This window comes from Labrus bergylta, chromosome 12 (assembly GCF_963930695.1).
Source record: "Labrus bergylta chromosome 12, fLabBer1.1, whole genome shotgun sequence".
Lineage (NCBI taxonomy): Eukaryota > Metazoa > Chordata > Actinopteri > Labriformes > Labridae > Labrus > Labrus bergylta.
Window position 1 is genome coordinate 8,619,263 of NC_089206.1, and position 13,259 is coordinate 8,632,521.

The following is a 13,259-nucleotide window of genomic DNA, read 5'->3' on the forward strand; positions in this document are numbered from 1 at the left end:
ACAAAGAGATGCTGACTATAGTCTTTGTTAAGAAAAAAAATCAGCTGATGGATGAAATACATGCTATTAAATGGTAATCACACATCCATTTACCTTAGTAGGAAATCAATATGGCCCCCAAAAACAAGTAAGAAAAATGTAAGGACTTGTATGAACCACAATTTTAAGAATATTTTCTCATGAAGTAAATGTATTGACAATTTAACATTGTATTGTTGTTGTTTTTTTCCACTATTGGTTTAATTATGTCCCCAAAATAATCAAATATATGTGAGAAGGCGGTTTAGAAAAAATGTTGCAGATACTTTTATAATAACTTGTCACATTTCAGTCCGAAAAAGGTCTTTTGGTTTCTTTAGCTCTGGCTTCATCAGTGACAGACCTTGACAGATTATTCATACACCAACCGGGACGCAGAGGTGGGCAACGCCAACCCTCCTCTGAAAAGATGAGTCAATGACAGCAGGAGAAAAGGAAGAACTTTTCCAGTTTATCAAAGCTATTATGAACAGTAGAAATTCAAGGTTTTGAATGAATGTCAGCGCTACAACGTGAAATAAAAATGAATCGCATATTTATTGTTTGGGGTTTTGAAAGGAAAGTGAGACATTCCTGATGACTTACCACATTTTTTTTTTTTTTTTTAGCACAATGTCCAAGTACAGGGAAAAGTCAAATCAGGAGTAAATGCCTCTTCAGACATGTGATGAGTAGTTGAATTGCATTTGAATTGTTTTTTTTTTGTAAAAATCCATTGTGGATGCGTTGGATATGTGAAGTTAACGCATTTCTTTATTATGAAAAACAAAGAAAAAAATGTTATTCTTCCTTTGCAGTAATTTCCCAGTGTCAATAATTTTTTAAGTGTGAAAACAAATCTTGCAGGATTATTAATTCAGTTTACCTACTTTGATTACACTTGATCATATTAACGCAAAGATGAAGATAAAGTAAAACGTTTTGGGACAGTCAGTTTTATGTATTCTTTTTTTACACTCTCTGTATGCGAAGCTTGACTCTAAGTTATTTGTAAGGCCTTAATTGATGTACTATTTATCCTGCATGCAGCCAAATGATTTAGTAGATAGCCTAACTGTGATATATATTGCTTCAAATGTCTGAATGCAGTTTTCTGTTACAATGTATTGTTGCCAAATGTTATTTTCTGCTGAACCTATTTGAGATAACAATGAGCAGAGGGCTGCATGAACTGCTTCCTTGAAAAGCTACAGCAGTGAATATAATGCAGTTTGATGCCCTGCCTGCTGCCTACACACAAAAAAAAAAAAAAAACCGGGGGAGGAGCTGGGTTTATCTCTATTTATATGGAGCTCTATTGTTCAGGTCACAATGGATCGAATATGTATGAGCTTTTTTACTCTGGGTCTGTTTCCCGCGGCGTCAGACAACAAATGAAACGCACCTATCAACGGATGCAGCCTTCAACCAATCGTCTTTGTGTTCGATTAGCTCGCGGAGCAGAAAGCGTCCAATCGTCGGCCGAGAACGAAAAAAAACGTGGACTCCAATCCTCGTCGTCAAGGGCGTGTACTACAAAAAATCTTTTCTTCACAGCTCCGCTTTCTGTGCGAGTGTGTGTGTATGTGTGTATCTCTCACGGCTGGATTCCGTCGCTCGTCTGGCTTCTCATGAATGACCGACTAATAAGGATTTTCGAGCGGACCTTTTACACAGTAAGGATTGTTGTTGTTGTTGTTTTTTTTTCCTGTGTACGCGCGAATTTCTCTCCCTGACAAATGTATTGTCGATACACCCAGCAGTGGGCAAGCTAACAAGAGCTAATGGTGTGTTAGGTAAGCTAGCGCAGGCTAACAGTGGAAGAAAGGGGATGAAACCCTGATGCGGAGCAGGCGAGGCTGAAGACAGTATTGTGGTTGCTGTGGTGATACGGAGGTGAAAAGCGACAGGTAGCAGCGTGTGTTTGTTGGCTCCCTCTTATCTCTACTTCTTTTTCTTTCTTTTTTTTTTTTTTACTGCCTCCGGCTAACGTTTCTCGACGTTAAATTCCCGGTGTGATCTCACGCCGTAACGAGCCCTTACTAGCCACGAGCTAACTGTAGCTTAGGCGGAAAAAGCCGAGTGTGTGGACCGCAGCTCGGTTTACCGGCGACTTCGTCTTTTAACCAACCCGGCCACGTCTGTCTCATCAGAAAGCTCACGTTGCCTAATTTAACGTGTAATAGTAAGCATATTAAATGCCAAATAGTCGGAAATGGAGTCGTTTACGTCGTTTCATTGAGGGGGAAACAGGAGTCTACGTCTTTGTGAAGTCACATCATTTGGATTAACATGCAAATAAAGTTAAGGAAGGTTAACAGCCAACATGTGACAGCACATTTGCACATTTAATCTTCCATATTTAAATTACTACCATTCATGAATCTGTTTTTGCACATTTACATTTAATCTTACATATTTATTCTTCCTATTTAAGACTAGTAATGCTTAGTTCAGGGATGGGCAACTTTGGTCACGGCAAGGGCCACATTCAATTAATTCTCCCTGCCAAAGGGCCAAATTGTAGTATACAAAAACGATCAATTATGAATCAATTATAAAAATAAAAATAAAACATGTCTAAAATTTAACTCAACATATGCCAGTGATCAAAAATTATTATGGACGTATTTCTGGTTTTCATGATTTCCAGAGGGCCACATTGAGGGTTGATGGGGGCCGCATGTGGCCCCCGGGCCACCAGTTGCCCACCCCTGGCTTAGTTAAATCCTGGTTGTATATATTAACATTCTTAGTTTTGATATTTATAGTACTTATTTACTTTGTATTTAATATTATAAAATGTTAAGATTTTTTTTATTTATTTATTTATTTTTTTTTTATACTCATTGTGTGTTTGAATAACCTGCTGCTGTAACGCCACAATTTCCCAGTTTGGGATCAATAAAGTAATTATATTCTATTCTAATGCGAGCTAAAATACAGAGATGATGGTATCAATCATGATCGGCTTTATTAATCAGCCAATTAAAAAAGACAAAAAAATGGCATTCCTTGTCTTCCCTGCTGCTAATTGTGAATGATGGCCTTACAGGGCAGAATCTTAGGTTGAACATTTTTATAGCGGTTCAGTACTTTTTATAATTAATGCTAGATTATACTAATAACGTTGTTTTGGTTTAACTTAGAGTGGCTGGAGTAGTTCTGTTGAACATTTCGCTGGTACTGCCCATCCTCTTTTGGGCCACAATTTTATTTGCCATTTTTACTCAGTGGCAAACAGCCATGTGTTAAGAGACCTGAGCACACAATCAATTATTTATTTGCTTCCTTCCTTGTGTAATGCTTTGCAGCCCAGTAGTAAGTACACTTAACTTGGCTTTAAATGGACCACCTGAGGAGAAGAGGATGTGCATCTAAAAGGAATGTTATATCTATGTCCAACAATAACAATCACAGTAACCAAAATAATGTATTCTCACAGACTGCATTTTAACAATAACTGTAAGGTACTTTTTTTAATCTTGTTTTGTGATTGAAGTTGTGTTTTTCAAGTTACCAAAAAGACTGCTCATCAGGGCAACCATGTATCAATGGAAACACTGGGTTTGAGGCTTCATTATAATTAAAAGGTGTGTTCATTGTATCCAGCGCCATATTACACAACACATGGTGTGTCTGTATCACCATGGATAGACAATGAGTCATCTTTCACTGTATTACACACTCTTCCTCTCGCCCTCATTGATGAGGTAATCTCTTTGCTGAATGGGCGAAGCAACTGTAGTTTCAAAGTACGGTCAACAGCAGACAGACATTGGCCTAATGATCTGTGTGGAGCTGTCAATATGGTTACAAAGTATACTGAAGGGTCTATGCATTCATGATAATGCCATGCACTGTCAGTGGACTACTTTAGTCCAACCCATAAAGGTTGTGGCGACTTGCTGGCTACTGAAACTGTACACTTACTGTTGTGAGTTTATTACATTTTGATACACTATTTGTTGAGACTAGACTGTTGTTTGAGATAGAAAGACGATTCCAATGTGTTACAAAATAGTATAAACTTTTGGTAAAAGTTGTTGAGTTACAGTAATTACTTAGTTTCACATCCTAAAGGGTTGACCTAAGAGGCACTTACCACGTGTTGTTACATCATCTGATTAGGCGGTTACCCAAACTGTTGCTCCAGTCCACCAGGTCAGTTGGAGAACCACAGGAGGCCGTAAGGATATTCCCTTTTACAGGAGATAAGAATGCTCAAACCAACTCTCCAGCAGTATAAAGGGTGGACTAAATCATTGGGACTTTGTCTCAGTTGCAATGGCTCTTCTCAAGGCAAGCTGGTCTTTTGTTTGTGGATCATTTTAGATGACATCTACTTTCGAGGGAAAAAGTTATATCAGTGACTTACAAAATGTTAAATGGGCTAAATGTTAATTAAATCTAAACTGTGACTTTTTTTGTTTTGGGTGTTGTCATTCTTAAGCCAGTATGTGGGTTTTTTTTTCTGAAAAATGGCAGCCTGCCTGTCTTTCTTTGTCTCTAGGTAGCACTCTCTTTTCATGAAGTCTGTGCACCCTGTTTCCCTTTGAGCCTGTTTCCTTATATTCATGAAGCTATTTTGGGAAAACGGCACAGATTTCATGCCGGATTCTTGAAACTCTGTGTCAACCTAATGAATATAAATCCAGCAAAGTGATACACAGTGTCAGGGGAATAAGAACCCAAATTGTGACAGCTATTAAAGTGAAACGTGATTCAAATTAACATAACAGGCACGTGTCATAACCTCATGTTAACAGCATAACATTTGCTTTTGTCAACTGGCTTCAACATAGGAACTGGCCTTTGAGAGGCCATTGATTGCATTATACTTCCAATGGAAAATTCCTTATATGTATATAAGTCATTTCAGTTGTTTTTGCACAAACATAGTCATCAGGTTTATAGGTAGGACATCTCTTAACAGATTTAAATGGTATTTAGTTCGATGTTGCCACCTATGTAGTTAATCTGTTAGCTAGAAGTTATGCTTAGCCGCGTGTCCTGGTGTGGTCTTTCAGTCTGGGAATCTCACAGCCTGTCAGCATGCCATGCTTCCTTCCAATAAGCCTGCTAATCTCTGACAGAGCTTCTGCCACCACCTCTTTTCATGATAGTTGGCTTGTATCCAGAGTTTTGCAAAAGCTCATAAGCTGCAATAAAATACAATCCTGTTTATAAGGTGTGGTGTGTTTGTATTTAGGTTCTGTTTGAGCTTGGAGCTTCAGTCAGGAGTAATGTTGAACCACACTCCCTTCACAGAGAAGTTCACCCTGAAGCCTAATTAACACACTCAAATGTGAGTCAAAACACTCAAGGAGCTCAGCAGTGATCAAGATTTCTCAAATCCCAAACTAGACAATTTAAAAGGTTCACCCAAAATTTGACAGAAGCTGCTGCTGCTGTTTTTTTTTTTTTTTTTTAACAGTGCACTGCTTACTGTAACAGCAATGAAACACGCACACTCAAAGTTTAGCTGGAGAGCCCATTAGTGGTCATCGGATAGCTCTCAGACAGACCTGCTGATGGAGCCAGAGCATGTCCTGATTTAGAGACTGCATGGCTATCATAAGTGATGCAATTTAGGTGATCAGAGGAGTGTTGACAGCGTTGTAATTGATCCAAATTGTTTTCGTTGGGGCTTCGTGAAGAAAGGATTTATAGACAGCTGCGTATCACATAGCTTGTCAACACGACCTGTAAAACAATCGGATGTCTGAACAATCTTTTCTTCAGCTAAACTGATATGTTACCTTCTGATTTTAGGGGAGCAGATCTGCAAACAATGAATTTGTAAAATTTTACACGTTATAAAATAGAAGCTCTTTGGTATTAAAGCAACAAACCTAAGATTTAAACAAAGCTGAAATGAATCAGATGAGACAATCATGGATATAACATTGAATAATGCCTGACCAATCACGTTATCAGTAATAACAGTTTAAGTTTAGCGAAATAGTGGTGAAAAAAATATATACATACAACTGACTTCCCCAATATCCTTTGATCAAACTTTATTTTAGTGTTTTTTATGAACACTATGGTATTTAACATCCACTGTCAGGTGTAATTCCCAAGTGCAATACCTAAGTTTTGCATAAAACTATCACAAATGGTACTATACCATCTATAATAAATCATTTCAAAGCACAGTGAAAACGACAACCTTTTAAATCCCTTTTACCATCATAGCCTCTTCTGACCCATTCAGTATTCACTTTGCACAAAGTATTCTTCACATAAAAAGATACATAAACTTGTGATGAATGATGCTTCTGAATCAGTAGATTAAAGAGTTCAGCTGAAGGCTATTCGCATGCCCTGCCCCAGAAGTCCAGGATCTTGGCTGCTTAGCCTTCTCTTAATCACCTGTTGGCACTGTGCCACTACTATAGGTAGGCAATGTGGAGCCAGCTGACGCTATATGTTGCACTAAAGTGTGACTAATCCACATTTAGCCCACTTCTTTGTAACTGGATGCTCGAAAACAATATTTAACCTATTTTCTGGTGCCTAATTATCTTAATGAGCTTTAAAGGACTTGCACACATGTGGTTAAAAGGTATTATGCAAAGAGTAGATGGTTTGTTACACTAAGTTCATAATCAACTCTTATAGCTCTGTGTGTGAGGAAGAGAATGCAGTGCAGACACAACAAACAGGGCGAGGCTTGTGTTTAGACTCAAGGTGTAGCCACCCAGACTCAATAATTCACTTTGGGAATGCCATGCATCTCAGCTATGAGTAGTGCAAGAAGTGTTTCTTTGTGTGGGAATGAATGTTCTGTTGTTGGTTGGACGATTGTCACTGCCGATTGCAGTAGAGACTTAGAGTGAATTCCACAGCCATGTTTGTGTACGTTGGTGGGATTTAATGAGGGCTTTGCTGTGAGTCACTGGCCGATGACGGAAGTGCAGCACCCTCCCAATTACAGGGTGTTTGGATGGTATTTAGATTAAACCACTACCAGAGATAATAAATACTACAGCTTCGATTTACTATCTAGGAAATCTAGAATTGTTTACCTATTTAATGTATTATTATGCAGTGAATGATGTTGTAGTTGGATGTATTTGTCTGTTGTTTGTTCTCTACTGTCTCCGTTACATGGTAACTGTTGGCCAGATGTTTAAACAGCATCTACACAAAATCCCCTTCCACTCCTGAAGAAAGCCTGTGGTTTTTCCTGGTTTCTCATGTTGTAGTTCTGTGGTTAGCTGTGTTTTATCCAACACAACCCTGTAGTCAAGACTGATGACAGAGAAAGGCACCAGCCCTGTTCTTTTTGCCTGACTCAGACTGTGTTGGCCTACTGGTGATCTGCTTTCAGCTTTTCAGTCTGCCTTATGTGGGCATTGATGACTCTGCTTTTAAATGAGTGAGGATAAGTTTGTAGGAGTATAGTTATGTTTAAAAAAAACAGCTTTAAATTAGACCATATCAGTTACTTTTTCATATGTGAAGAGATTTGGCATTTAAAAAAAGAAAGGGGAAGAAAAATCAAATGAAAAATAAGTTTCATTCCTGTTTAGTTCTTAAGAAGAAATTAATAACAGATTGTCAGTGTCTTCAGTCCTTTTCTACCTCTGCAGGCCACATCCACTTAAGGCTTCTACCTAAAAGTCAATAATTTGAATTATCGTTCAAGAAGCCCCGTGTCAAATTTCATTTTGGCAGTCAAATTGTTGCTCTGTTTTGCAATTAACATGCAAGGCTGGTAGGTACTTCTCTACAGCCACTGAAACATTTATTTAAGTAGGTGGAACAAGAAATTCAAAACATTGAGATAATTCAGGTTTTTTAATGTTTCATAGTTTTGGAAACAAGAGACGCAAAAGGGATGTTGTATTTCCTGTGGTTCAGTTGTTCCTTCACGGCATAGTCGCCTTGTGTGACACAGTCCCCAGAGCAAAAGGACTGTGAAGGTGTGGCATGTTGAGGAAGATCCCCAGAGACAAACTGACGTCAAAGGAACACAACCAACAGCAGGTTTATAGAAAACACAGACGTAGCTTTACAAACAGACTGATGGAGGTAGCAATAAGGGCAAAGTGCAGGTTTGTTTTCCGGATAGGATGTCACTGTTTATGGTTTCATGTTTTAGCACTGATGGGCACCAGATAATATTTCTCCTAACAACGTTGGATTTGACTTCTGCTCTTTTTTTTTTCTTTTGACATTCAAAGTGACAATGAGCAGTTGTCTAAGCTCTTCTTTTTGCCTTCTCTCCTTCTTCCATCAGAAGTCAGCAATAGGAGAGCTCCACCTCCAGTCCCACCCCGCACCACATCTAAGCCCCTCATTTCAGTGACATTGCAGAGCAGCACAGAGTCAGCCCAAGACACATACCTTGACCAGCAGGACCGTGGCAGCGAGGCTAACAGCCAATCAGGACGCAGCAACTCCTCTGACAGTCTCTGTAGCATCCGCACGGGCAGTCTGGCTAAGGGGACCTATCCTCCACCAGTCCCGGTCCCTGTTGTGACCCACACGCCCGCTGCAGCCTCTGTACCTCCTGTTCCAGCCCCTCGTGACCTCCACCCCACCACTAGCACCACTAGCACTACTTCAACATCTACCCAGTCCCAAAATGACACCCTGAGCATCGGTGTCACCCTTGAGCAGCCCCCGACTGCAACTAAGAGGAAACTGTCCTCCATCGGAATTCAGGTAAGAGCTGTCTACCTTTCATTAGTTTTCCCATGTAAATGTACTTGCACAATCTCATAGTTCTGTTTGACTGGCTTTTTTCTTGTCAATTACACTTCAGGTGGACTGCGTTTTGCCAGTCTTAAGAGAAGAACCGCTACCCCTGACCGCACCCCTCAAATTTCAGTCAATCGGTGTTCAGGTGGAAAACGGCAGGCCGTAAGTATACGCTAACATTTTACTGTATGCAAGTGAAAAGTAGCCATAATTGATCTGGTTATTTATATCTGTTACAGTGTTCAAAAGGTTCATGTGCAGACAGGATGTACTTTATATTAAACAGAAGAAATGATATCAACCCACAAATATGGTGTTGTCATCCTGTCAAGACATTTTCTGCTGGTGACTTGACATCATCAGTGGATTTTTGATATTCTCTTCTTCATACAGTGAAGCCGATTTTGTACATGTCTGCCCTCTGGTGCTTTACTGAACAGCTAAAACGTATTAACAAAGTACCTTTCTGTATAACAAATGTGCACCCTTAGGGGACCGATGTTTTTGATACATTGAGCTTTTACACTAAAAGCAGGGCTATAGGTAAAGAGCAGCCAAAATAAACAAGGTTAATGGATACATGTCACTCTTAAATGTATAAATATATCAATGTACAGTTCCCACACCCCAAGTAGTCGTCAAATTTGTGCTACAAACAATGCTTTCCTCCATTACTTCAAACATTCTCAATGTCAATCTTTTAATCACCCATTTGGCGGGTATATCTGAAGTCTGTACAGCAGAGTGTTTCTAAGGTCATCAGCACTCAGTCTGGCAGCAGCACAGCAGCCCAGGGCACTGATTGATGTCCTTTTAATCTTGTTTTGACTGTAGAGAGCTGAACATGGAGAGAAAATTGTCATTTAAACTTTTTAGTGCAATGTAATTTCCCTTAATCACATTTGTTTGACAGCCCACTTCCTTTTTTGCTGCTCATTATCTCTGAAGCCAGCAGTCCACCGGCCTTTACGTTGTATACCTAATTTGTTGCTAATTTCCCGCTGCATACCGTCTTCTATACTGTGTGTTCCGTGACTGTTTGTGCTCCTTTGCAAAAGATGATACTGCATCATCAGCTGCCATAATGTCCTGTCAGTCATATGCACTGACCTCAATCTGTTACTGTGGGACATGTTTGACACGTCACTCCAATGTCAAATTTTTTTTTTTTTTCAAACTGTCTGTCACAAGCTGATGTTTATGCATGTGTCTGCAGTCTCAGCCGGGACAGCAGCATGGCCTCAAGACAGAACACCGAGACGGAGCCTCAGGAGCCCCAGGATGCCGCAGCCACAGAAAACAACAAATCCAACTGCACCAACAATAAAACAGAGAATACCAGCGCGCCCAGCAGACAGGACAAAGCCATGGAACAGCAGCCCCTTAAACACATCTCGGCCTCATCAAGGATATCAACCTCGCCTCCAGAAATTCTGGACCCGGCTTTAGACCCCTCCTCGCTGCCACCACCAGATCCCAGCCTGGAGACAGGAAACTGCAGCACCCCTGGAGATGCTGTTCAGTCCAGCACGCCAGCATGCCTAAGAGACGGAAACTGGTTCCTGAAGCTGCTGCAGGCGGAAACGGGCCGCATGGAGGGCTGGTGTCAACAGATGGACAAGGAGACCAAAGACAACAATCTGTCAGAGGAGGGTGAGTGAGTTGCATGAGGTGACTTTGAAAATATTTACACATCAAGTCAGCAGCCTTAGGGCGCGGTCACACTGGTCATCTGTACCGTGCTGTACCCAAGCACGATTGCCCCCCCCCCCCCGCTACGCCATTCCCACGCTGGCCGGCACGGCCCGCGGTCACACTACACAGGACTATCCGTGCCTAAACACGATTACCTCTTGTACATAACGTCGTAATACAACACATGCTCGCTTTATGTTATTATGAAGCGTGCTCAGTTTACAAACAGGCGGACGAGAGAGAGACGCGCAGTCGAGTCCGCGTCTGCACATCGGAGAACAACGCAGACAGCATGACAGCTACTTTACTGACTTTACAGCTTATTTTAAGCCATTTTAATCAGACACAGCCATAAATAAATAAAAAATAAATAAATAGACGCACAGCCGAGTCCACAGGCAAGTCCACGCCCGCACATCGGAGAACAACACAGAGAACATGACAGCTACTTTGTGTCTTATATTGAGTCATGTTAGTCAGATACAGACATGAAACTCTGGTTTTCTCCATAATGAAGGCTGTCAGTGTTGTTTACCCGCGTGCTGGTGCTCGTGCATGAAGTGTACCGTGCCTGAAGCACACCTCTCCAAAGTGTGCCAAAGCCAAGGAAGTGTACCGTGCCTGAGCACGATACAGAGCGGTCACACCGGTCAAACGAACTGCACTTTAGCGTTGAAGCGTGCTTGATGGCACGGTACGAATGGCCAGTGTGACCGCGCCCTTATATCCACGTAAAACTAAAACATGATTCAAACAGATGTATTTACTAGTTTGTTCTTCAATAACTTTGAAATAAGCCATTGATCTGTCTCCTGTAAGCAAGAAGAAACGTTGCCCCATCCTTTTCTACACATGTGGAATAAAGTGTTGAAGGAAGGGTATAAATCTCACCCTGATTTTATGCCGATATTAGACTTTGAATTCCAAGAATAAATGTGGCTTAAGCTTAAATCATTTTCTCCAAATGACTTCATTTAGATTTAAAGTCTTAAGAGCCGAATGTTCTGTTCTTAAGAAATTAAGGATTATTTATTAGTCACCTTTTAGATACGATGTCCTCAAGTGCCTCAAAATGAAAGAATAGATTAAACACAGTATGAAATCATAAATAACAACTAAACGTTTCCTATCTAGTCAGGAACATGAGGAATGCTTGCGCCTCTGTCAGTAAGGTTCACAGACAGGTTATTGGGTCAGACCTCATCCATGTTGACTGCAGTAATGAGACACAGCAGGACACAGTCATTGCAACCATTGACTCACATTAACGCTGCTCATCAGAGTGGGAGGAAGCTTTGTTTTCTAGCTGTAACACAGCCACCGCAGAGTCGTTGCACTTCCTCATCTCCCAGAATCCCACTCAGGCTTTTAGGCTGATCTATCTCTGCAGTGTCTTAAATATGAATGAGCAAGGAAGCAGACCAGCTGTAGAGGCCTCATCCGATTATCCTCCCTCCTGCTCTCTGTGGGCCTGAATTATGAATTTCCATTTACATGCAAATAGACAGCCGAAAATAGCTGAATAAGAGTAATGTGTTACCTTCCCAAAGATTGAGTTACCTCTAAGCAAATAATTTACTGTCCCAGTATGTTAAACTGTAAATGTTAACATGAATATTTCATTATAAGGCAACACTAATAAACTCTACATTCATCCCGCCTTGATGCAGCTCCCCTAACACTTAAACATTCTATATCTTTAAAGCAGTAAAGGGTTCTTGTCTGGTCCTTAAAGAAGAAGCCTCTTTATGTCATTTTTGTTTTATGTATTTATTTACTTACTGGCAAGGGCCTGTTGGTGACTCGTCTTATTCTTCTCTTTTGTAGTGTTGGGAACGATCCGCAGTGCAGTAGGCAGCGCTCAGCTCCTCATAGCTCAGAAGTTTGAGCAGTTCAGAGGGCTCTGTAATGAGAACTTGGTGAGTGGCTCCTCTACGTCTTCCTTTATCTTTCCTCCTCTTACCGCTCCCCTCTGACTACATTTTCCTTTTAGTCCCTTACTGACCTTATTCCTCTTATCTTTTTTTCTGCTTACCTAATTTGTCTACACACAGTGATGTAGAAAACTTCCCATTAAATTACATTTAGACTGGAGATAATCCTTTAAAGCACAAACGTTATATTCCTGAGGACTTATGAAGTCACATTTACAGAGTTAAATTTGCTCACTCGTCCTATTGTTTTTTCTGGACAATGTCCTCTGTGACAGGCCCCATACTATGAATTTAATATACTTTAAGAAGTTGATTGGTATCAGATTTAACTTCATTCATTTGCTGAATAGGCGGCTGCATGAGAGATGTACGAATGGAATGATAAGATCAATTCTTTCTGATTCGACCGGAGTGATTCAACCCTCGCCTCTCTGTACTGTCTGATTGTTCTCTCACTAGGACATTAATGCCAACCCACGGCCAACGGCACAGGACCTGGCAGGGTTCTGGGATCTGCTGCAGCTCTCGATAGAAGACATCAGCATGAAGTTTGATGAGCTCTACCAGCTGAAAGCCAACAACTGGCAGCTTCCTGAGAAACCAGAGAAGAAGGTGATGACTGGTGCCTGACAGTTTAACAAACACTGAGATGTTTACTGCACTTGATTTGAGTAGTTTAGGGCTTTAACCAAAGAGTAATCTATGCCCCAAAAAAAGTAGCTGGATTCAGCTTCTCAAAGGTGAAATCCTGCTGATATTTCTCTGTCGATCTTTGTGAATTGTATGTTTTTGCTTTTAATCCTGTTAGTCCAAGTTTTGAATATCTCAGCGTTGACTCTGGAGGATTCAAAAAGTCGGCACATTTTTAGACAACAGGATGAATTGGGTTCTAGTTTC

The 13,259-nt window shown here is 40.7% G+C and overlaps 1 protein-coding gene across 7 annotated transcripts in view; it reads left to right on the plus strand.

Annotated features, from left to right (window-relative positions):
• dlgap4a (discs, large (Drosophila) homolog-associated protein 4a) overlaps positions 1-13,259 on the plus strand; it is an 83,772-nt gene that overhangs the window by 67,925 nt on the left and 2,588 nt on the right. For 5 of the 7 annotated variants that reach the window (XM_065960860.1, XM_065960863.1, XM_065960867.1 and 2 more), the window contains 5 exons: positions 8,270-8,697; positions 8,798-8,895; positions 9,950-10,386; positions 12,256-12,347; positions 12,822-12,974. In XM_065960860.1, coding sequence (XP_065816932.1) covers positions 8,270-8,697; positions 8,798-8,895; positions 9,950-10,386; positions 12,256-12,347; positions 12,822-12,974 — 1,208 coding nt within the window. The remainder of the gene's footprint in view (positions 1-8,269; positions 8,698-8,797; positions 8,896-9,949; positions 10,387-12,255; positions 12,348-12,821; positions 12,975-13,259) is intronic. The other 2 variants (XM_065960861.1, XM_065960865.1) reach the window with 1 other exon arrangement.